Below are 9,242 nucleotides of genomic sequence, written 5' to 3' on the forward strand. Positions count from 1 at the left end.
GCCCTTAGAAGTAGGAACGGTTCACCGAGGAAGGAGGCAAGGTAAGGCGCATTTCCAGACCCGACTTGACCCGACCGAGGCGTTTGACCTTTGGCTACAGCAGTTGTTCCCTGCTTTGCTTTCCCGTTCCAGTGTAACCTTAAAACCCTTATCGTTAGTTAGATGCGGTGTCCAGCAGGCGCTCTCGCTGAACCGTAACGATTCCACCCTTTCGACGAACTCGCGCGATAGTTCGCGGAAGGACAAGAAGAACACCCAAGCTTCCAGGTAAGAAGCCATCTCCTCTTATTTCTCATTTATCGTATGCAGCAGTTCCTCTGGTTGGCTGCACTATTCTTCTTTTCGCACAATTCAACAACGACGTTTGGGGATTCCCCGTCAAGCAGTTGCAAAGTTCCGGGGAATGCCATTATTTGAGCGCTGAACCATTACCAATACCTGAGGTTGAAGTAGATTGTATCGTTGACGGTACATATAGACACCAGAGGCTCGATGATGCTGATGATGATTTCAAGCTGTTTGCTGACGGTTGAAATGTGAATATCACCGCGTCATGTTTTCTCGATGTTCGTAATCAGTGAGCAATCAAATTACGCGCAACCTAATTGGATCTGGCTACCCGGTATGACCGGTGGTGCAGAATGCATCTGCACTGTCCAGGCAAGCAGCAGTAACATCCTGCCAAGCTGCTGGCCTACCGGGCTTCAAATCGAATGTGTAATTGTGTTTGATTGATGGTTCGTCTGACGCGCGATCGAGTGACACGGTTTCCGCCCGAAATTGGTATGGATTTAATTAGCCAGCGGGCATGTTTGCCGCAAATCGGTTTGCATATTAAATGACTAGCAACACTTTATGATACCATAAAGCAGAAAGCTTTTGTCAAATAAGCTACAACGGCTTAAAATGTGATGTTTTTTTGTGCTCCATTCCTCTTTAATCCATTGTTCAGACTATGAAATTTCGTTTTCTCCGTTTTATTAACGGAGAAAAATCATAATTTTCTTCAAAATTTACTACCTCCACCAATACTTTAGATGATGGAATTTATAAAACAGCTGAAATCAACATTCAAAATAGACCAATCATCATTTATTTATGTTTTCGTCAATTTCTTGCACAATAATCTCAAAGTGTGACGCAATAAAATAGAAATGACCACCATTTACTGGCCTAGATTCTTATAATCTGAACCAGGAGTAACAAGCCCTCATCATGTTTGTGAAGGGACACAATTGTTACAATTACGCTTAACACGATTTGCTCTGTTTTTTGCATTTGTTTGGCATGATTTAACGAGGAAAAAGAATCTCTCATTCCCACTTGAGCTCCCAGCTGACCATCGCGTAACCTTTCCGCTGTAAATTATGAGCCCCTTTTTGGCCGCAGGTAAACATACCGGACCAAGGAAATGGAGACCACCATTCACTGTCACTCGAACTGGTGTACTGGGTGTCCCAGCGCTTAATTCATTTGGGCGTTGGCGTTAAGAAAACACAAACATACCCACACAAAATCTACCGTGGGGTACGATTAAGGTCTTCAAAAATCCTTCTTACATTCTACATCACACACAACGCCAGAGCCTGCCAGAGAGCCCGCCAGAGAGCCCGCATAAACCACCTTAAAGGCCACAACACCTACCACCGTATCGTACCGTTGTAATGGGTTTCGGTAGAAATTTACTGTTATTGCCGTGGAACCATTTCGCTGGCGTTGCACCAATGTGTAAACCGGCGTACCGGGGGCGCGTGTGCGGGGGACGCGAGGCCCCGTTCCGGTTTGAGCCGAAAATGCCCAGTTTCCGGCCTCACGCGTCCTGCTCATCGCGTGTCATAAAAATAATAATGAAAATTTTGTTAAATTACTGGAAAATTTATCTTCGAGTGATGAAATTTCCATGATTTGTTGCGGTCGCCTAGCGACGGTGTTGCGTGCCCCGTTCATGGCCTGCGCGGCGACGGACAGAAAACCATTTGAGCGGGCGACCGGAAGACGGATAATCTTGGCCTTGGCTGGGCGGGTTCCTCACTTTTATTTCGCTCTACGGCCGCCACCATGGCCAATGGGACGATCGCACGACCAAAGGTACTGCGATAATACCGCGGTGGACATTCTACGACATTCTCGTCTACCTCGAATACATCGGCACCGTTGAATCTTCAGCTCATCTTCATCTTACGGATGAATGAATAGAGAATTTTTGCGAGTTTTTTTTTCGCTTTTTTCTCGCTCTCTCTCTCTCTCTCTCTCGCGCGCGCTTTGGTGAAGATCACGCGGTCTCATAATGCGCACAAACGCCGTCATATTCGGGGCTGCTTAAGAAAAGGATCTTAAATGGTCTGCGGTAAAATGTTTTATAGAGTAGCAGCAGCAGAGAAGAGACAGAAAGAATAACCATAGCCCCCGTCCCAAACGAGGGGTTCCAAAGTGAATAAAATTGAAAATCATAAAAAGCTCTCCAACCGCCACCAGGTTTTCTTTGAAACCGTTTGTGACATGGGACGGGGGACCCATTTTGCCCAAAAAAAAGGCTTACCCAAGTGCAACATTAGACACCCAAAACTCTGGGTTTACAGCCAGCAGCATACCGTTTACAACACCTTCACGCTTCACGCCTACCACCTTCCACTCCATCTTATCTTATCTAGAAGGGAACTCAAAAAACGGGGCCGTGATATTCAAATAGCACATCATATTTGAATAATGAAAGCCACCCACTTTGAAAGCGTTCCCTGTCCATCGCGTGTACCGGTCATACACCATACCTTTCAATGCACCTGAATGGCCCGGTGTTGAGTCCCCATTTTATGGGGGACGCGCGACAAACGAGCGAGCAAAATGCCGCGCTCCGCCGCGAAAATCCTTCCGCACAGCGCAGGTGTCGCCAGTCCGTAGCCGATCAAATAAAAGTGAAATCATTTATGCATGATGAGCCCTTGTTCGGGAATGAATTGAGAACCCGGAGGCGATTCTGGCGATCTCCGGGAAAATGGGAATGACTTTGCACTGGAATGTTGGGCTAGCGAAGGGAAGTTCGAGTGTAATACGCACCATCTGCTGTCAACAGCAACCATGTTCGCGATGGGAATCGGTGAAATGGTCAGGGAACGGTCACTTGAAATGATTGCCACCGACGACAGCTGGCCGGCACATATCCATTCCCCTTGCCCCTGCGGAAGTCCTACGTTCTGCGGGGAATGATGCCGTCCCGTTGGACCGATAAGTCTTTACTTGACACTCGATGCTGCTCGAAGCTCGAATGGTACACTTGAGGGCATCGTGCAAAAGGTCACAACCGCACGGAACGTACGGAAGTTTCCATGGCTCGATAAAACCGATACATAACGATATTTGAAGCATTTTACGCTTTATTAGCCAAGCGGTTTGGCGGATCTTCTGTCGCGAAACGAGCAGAGATCGTTCATTTGATGCAAAAGTTGTTAAATTTCATCAAATGTCAGGACAATCGAACCCATTTTTTATATTACCACGAAATATGTTAACCTGTCTTTTATAACGTTGACCCTTGGGAGAAGAATGGAAAAATCTGCTAAGCAGAACAATCTGTTTGAACCGTTTGTTGCAAAGGTATAATCATTCTCATAGTGACAGACTATGGACAGGAGACAGTGCTGTACCGCTCAACCAAATGTTAGTGCATGTTATCTACTCTTATGTTATCTAATTTATTCAAAGTAAACAACATATGTGCTTTGTTTTGCTTAAATACTTTTCTCTTATGCCATTTATTTCAGATTCACCATCTATAAAGTGAACAAAGCGTCGAAAAAGAAGCGCGAAAAGTCTTCTGCCAAGAAGGAGCGTAAAGCGACCAAAACATTAGCTATAGTCTTAGGTAAGTAACCGGATGCTCAGACCCACAGTTGTCACCCTGATACGGATGCCAAAGGTTATCGAAACATTTAAATGGCATAACACATAACCAACGCCCGTAAATGTGACATCATCACACGCATTCCACATGCAAACATCTTAGCATTTTGTGGACACCAACTTCGAAAAGCTACTCCACTCAAGTTGCGACTGTATTTTCAAATAGGGTTTTTTATTCACCACTGATGCCGCCCTCGTTTCCGTCACAGTTTTAAAGAAACTTCGCCACTCGGAGACTTTTCCGGACCGGGTTACAAGCCGACAAAATGGCAAAATTTAGAACGTAACCATAAACACCGATCACAAAAGCAGATTACCTTACACGGAACGGCACAGGAAACCCTGTGTGCAATTTCGAGTTTCGAGAAAAAACAAACAACAGGCCAACGAAAAAAACACCGCAACGCACCACAACATTGCGATGAGCCCGGAAAAATGCGCGCCAGAAACTTTTCTATCTCTTCCTCCGCGGATCCTCCGGAGCTCGCTGCTTGCCACTCGGTCGGTCGCTCGGTCGCTGAAGAAGTTGTTTATCACCTCCTCGTCACCGTGGACGTGATGCCTGATGATCGTGGCCATTGAACAATGTCCTCTGCCAAGCAGAAAGGACGCCAACTTTGCAACAAAAGCAATCTCAAGCCGTGTTGCGTTAGAAACAATAGGCTACCTCCGTCGTCCCGGGGGTTGTGAATTTGCTCGGAATTTGCAACAAAAGCGTGACTTACGGGGTACGGCCAGATTGCCTTTATGCGGACGGTTGGCTTACCGTTTGCCTACGGGACTAAGCGCTGTTCATATTTTCACGCCGGTGGATGCCTCTTACCCTCCCCGAGGGGTGGCCACAACCATCAAATGGACCAACTTCCCAATTTGCTCCGTCATGGCGCCAGAAGCTGTACCGATGAGTATTTTAGAAGCTTTTTAATCATTTTTAAGCTGATTCATCTCATGTAATCGGCTTGTGTAAACAAACCTGGTTCACATACACAGAGTTTGTTTTTAAACTAGAAGCTACAGTCGAAGGAAGAGGCTACTAAAATGTCGGTTACATTTACATCGATCTGATCTTTAATTAATAAAAGCTCTGAACAGAAAAAGGTTTACGGTAGAAAATCGTTCCCTAAGGTAAGGTAATAGAAATTGAACAAAAATGAAACCACCCCTAAAACTATGCAAGCAACCAAGGCCAACTACGCTCATAACGTCATGTATCCTAACGTCACAAAACGAATGGAAAAAAATCTGATAAACAAACTGGGGATGGTATGGCTTATTTCGGGCCTGCAGCATGTCCTTTACCGTGGCCACGCCAAGCTCGCCACTCGATGTCGTCCCACCACTACACTGTACCGTTCCCCCATGTCAAATCGTAACGATTCGTTTCCCTTGTCCCCCTTTTTTTTGTTTAAGTTTCCCATTTTAGTGGCCGTAAAACACTTCATCACAGTGCAACCCACTCCAGCCGTCGGCAAAAGGTCGGCATGGCGTCGGCCACCATGCAATCATGCGACAAATAAAAATTAAAACGTGCACCAACTGCTAAATGGAAAGTTATGTCGACACGTTCCGCCTGGAAACCGGGTAGAATCTGCGTTCCCCGGGAACTCGACATTTTTTTTTGGTTTTGGTTTTGGCTCTCGACAGCAGCAGCCACACACACACACACACGCACACCCGGTGTTTCCGTTTGCCGATCACTGCTTTTTCCTGTCGCCCGCCCGGTGCGACGTGAAGTGAATAATTATTCAATTGTTCCAGTCATGCCGAGCGGTAAACCGGCGACCGTGCTGGGGCTGCAGCAGTGAGTGATGTCCATTCCATTCTCGCGAGGATAACGATGACGCCGGCGACGGAGAAGACGGTTTGCTTTTGATTGGCGATTCGCTTAGCAAACATGGCCCATGTCCGCACTATTGGCCTGTCTGTGTGTGTGTGGGGGTGACATAATTTTGAAAAAAAAGAAACTTTCTACCCGCTATATTGCAGACCAACACGCAGGGGAATTGTGAAGTTTCATCCTCCTTCCCTCTCCATCCCATTCCCTTGAGGGGATTCTCGATGCAGAACATTTTGCAGAGCGACGACACAACTTCACAACCTTGTGTCCTTGTGTGTATGTGTGTGGGTGTGTGGCTGCCCGTTTGTGTCCCCGAGAGTAGAGCTGAGAAGTGCCGCAACAGCGGCCGGGCAAGCAGGGGCGTTAAATTGTTTATGCGCATCATATTTTTCGCCAAAATCCGCCGTCGACAGACAAGAGACCGCGCGGTCCCTTGACGGTTTCGGTCCTTTTAACAGGCTCCGAACGGAGGCGAGGCTACATTCTCACGTTCACTGTTCACAACAGCGAATTTCCCAGCAACAACCACTCGAACCGAGGGAGGGGTGGGGGGAGTGGGGGAGGGATCCCGTGTCAATGGAGCCTTTTTTACCTTTTTCTGTTTTGTTCTAAATTCCTTGCTTTACATTTCATAAGCGAACGGTCATCATCGATCAACTATCGATGAAAAATTGATCAACCCACCCCCACTCGGGGCCACTCGAAACTTTGCACACAGCAAAGGATTACCGGTACCCGGAGTGTGGATGAAAAAGGTAAACCCTCCTCTACCCCCCTTGGATTGGACTCCTCTTGAACCGTTTTGCCCACGAATCCCCTCGGCTACGACTCGGGAGTTACGACGAGGATTAGAAAGATTGTCAAAAGCATACTCGGAGGGGGAGGGAGCGTGCGTGACTTAAACCGAGACCGTCCAGCGAGCGAGTGGCATGTGACAGCCCAAAAGCGGAGAGCTTTTTCGGCAGATTTTTCGGAACCATGCGCTGGACTGCGCGAAAGCCCTTGAGGCGGGCCGTGGCACCTGTTCGACACGACTACCGATTGATGGTTTTTGAAGTGACGCGACGTGACGAGGGGTACGAAGTGATTTCTGAAACCGTTTGTTTGAAGAAACGCAAAACAATCGAGGTACTCATCTAGAGTAGGCTTTGCGTAGTTGTTGCTAAGTCCACTAATGTTCGTTTCGCGGGGGCATTATTCTGCTAACAGCGCATCTAGACGGTCATGAGAAAGGAGAGAATGTCAAATCCATACAAATACGGAGCGAGAATTTTCCCGCTCGTGTAGAAACCGAGAATGGAGAGAATAGAGAATTGAAAAATTGAGTTACTTGTCAAACTATCAATGAAATAATGCAGTCAGCTTTTTTTGTGTTGACTAAAGTCGTTTTTACCAACAAAAGAAGACGTTTGGCATTGTTTGACAGCGCTGCAAGCGGCAACAAGGAAAATCACTCATTTTTAAAGCGAGAATTGCTTAATTCTCTAAAATTTGAGTAAAAATGCTCACCTTTCACATTCTTACGATTCTCGTGACCGTTTAGATGCGCCGTAAGTTGAGTGTGTTTGCTGAAACTCAATGGCGCAGTAATTTAATAACTTCTTTCCTTTTTCTCACTTGCACAGGTGTGTTCCTATTTTGTTGGGTGCCGTTCTTCACCTGCAACATCATGGATGCGATGTGCGCGAAGCTAAACAAGGATTGCCGGCCGGGCGTGACGATCTTCAACCTCACCACCTGGCTCGGTTACATGAACAGCTTCGTCAATCCCGTCATCTACACCATCTTCAACCCGGAGTTCCGCAAGGCGTTCAAGAAGATCATGAACATCGAGTGAGTGGGACGCATCGGTCCGGGGGCCCGGGACCGGGATGAGCTGGACGGCGAAACCGAGGCGCCGGCCGCCGCCACCGTCGTCGCCAACAGCCGGTGTGCCGTGGCTGGACGGCATCATCATCCGGCATCCAGCTCCATCGCAGCTCCAAGGGCAAGGGCCAACGGATGCAGCGTTACCAACGAGACCGGTGGTCCATCGCGGCCACCACCGACCAACACTTCTCACCGGCACCGGCAGCACCAGCAGCACCAGCAGCAACAAAATGCACGCCGCACGGTCACGTGGAGCTAGCCGGAAATCATCGTCGAGATGCAGACGTGCGGTGAACGCCGTCGCTCCGACAACACTCACCATCCCAACTCACCACCAGCACCACTAGAGGGCGTCTCTCCGGTGACGCCAACAAACCCGGCACGATCCGCAGCCAGTGACGATTCGGTCACCGGCACCACCAACCCAGCTAGCCAGGTGTCAGGTAGGGAAACGTTTTATTTATTTGCCGCAAACCATCGCCGGGCGACGGAAAACAGCAACCCGGAACGGTCTCCGGTGGAGGTTTAGAGCTAGTTCCAGTTGGTAGAGCAAACAATTGGCTCTCCAAAGGGGAGAAGGAGACGAAAAAAGGAAAGGGCGCTATCCATGCTGAAGACAGACAGACAGGAGGTCAGCCACATCCCACATATCCTTGGGCTAGTGCATCCGGCAATCGGCTGCATGCATGCAGCGCACGGTCGGTCGGAAACATATCGACACCTCATCCCGGACCCGGTGTACGCCCGGTATTGAGACGGCCATAAATCCTTCACTTTCTCTTCCTCTACGGTGGAGAAGTCGGTCTATTGAAACGTAATCCGACGCTCACAGCGCCAATCTCTCCGCCTAACCACACAAGGATAAGCTTCTTCTACGAACTCAATACCGATGGCGGAAACTGGATCTGAAACCGGAATGTCACCAGCTTCTCGCTCCACCGCCACCCTCCCTCTCAGACATTCGAGCCATTCGAGTTGACATTTTCCGCATTCCGCATCGGATCGGATTCCGTTCGGGGCCCGGCTAGAGAGGGCTGTAATAATACTGGATCGATCGATGGGGAAGGCCGGCCCTATGGAGCCGGTTGGCGATGGGTAAAAAGTGGAAAAATAATTAGATTCCCAACCATCCATTGACGATTGTCCATTGGTTTATCGGTTATCGTAGTGACAGGAAAACAAATCATTTTACACGCCCAACCGGACACCGGACCGGGCTGGACCAGACCGGACAGCCTACTAGGTCTGCTGCACCAAAGGAAAAGTTCCGATCGATCCGGACCAACAACTCTCCTCGTACTCGTGAGATTGAAGCAAAGCAACCATTTGCTGTGGTTGTGGTTAGCAATTTATCATTTTCATAGCTCATACAAACACACACGTGCATCCGAACACACTCATGTACAGTAAATTGATAATAGCAAAAAAACAACAACACCACGATCCGATCCGGTAGCAAAAACTAAGATGCAGCAGCAGTATCGAAGTGGAATAAGGGAAGAGAGAGAGAGAGAGAGAGAGAGAGAGAGAGAGAGAGAGAGAGAGAGAGAGAGAGAGAGAGAGAGAGAGCAGCAGGAAGCTTATCTAGGAAACACACAACCAACAACAATAAAACAAAACACAGAAACTCGACTCAACG

At 48.2% G+C, this 9,242-nt stretch overlaps 1 protein-coding gene across 1 annotated transcript in view; it reads left to right on the plus strand.

Annotated features, from left to right (window-relative positions):
• The window catches only part of LOC125959234 (dopamine D2-like receptor), a 100,475-nt gene extending 92,904 nt beyond the window's left edge, over positions 1-7,571 (plus strand). Inside the window, exons 8-11 of the mRNA XM_049692047.1 lie at positions 1-41; positions 133-267; positions 3,759-3,859; positions 7,360-7,571. The exon at positions 1-41 is cut by the window's left edge and continues 202 nt beyond it. Coding sequence (XP_049548004.1) covers positions 1-41; positions 133-267; positions 3,759-3,859; positions 7,360-7,571 — 489 coding nt within the window. The remainder of the gene's footprint in view (positions 42-132; positions 268-3,758; positions 3,860-7,359) is intronic.
• The last annotated feature ends 1,671 nt before the right edge of the window (positions 7,572-9,242 follow it).

This window comes from Anopheles darlingi, chromosome 2 (assembly GCF_943734745.1).
Source record: "Anopheles darlingi chromosome 2, idAnoDarlMG_H_01, whole genome shotgun sequence".
Taxonomy (NCBI): Eukaryota; Metazoa; Arthropoda; class Insecta; order Diptera; family Culicidae; genus Anopheles; species Anopheles darlingi.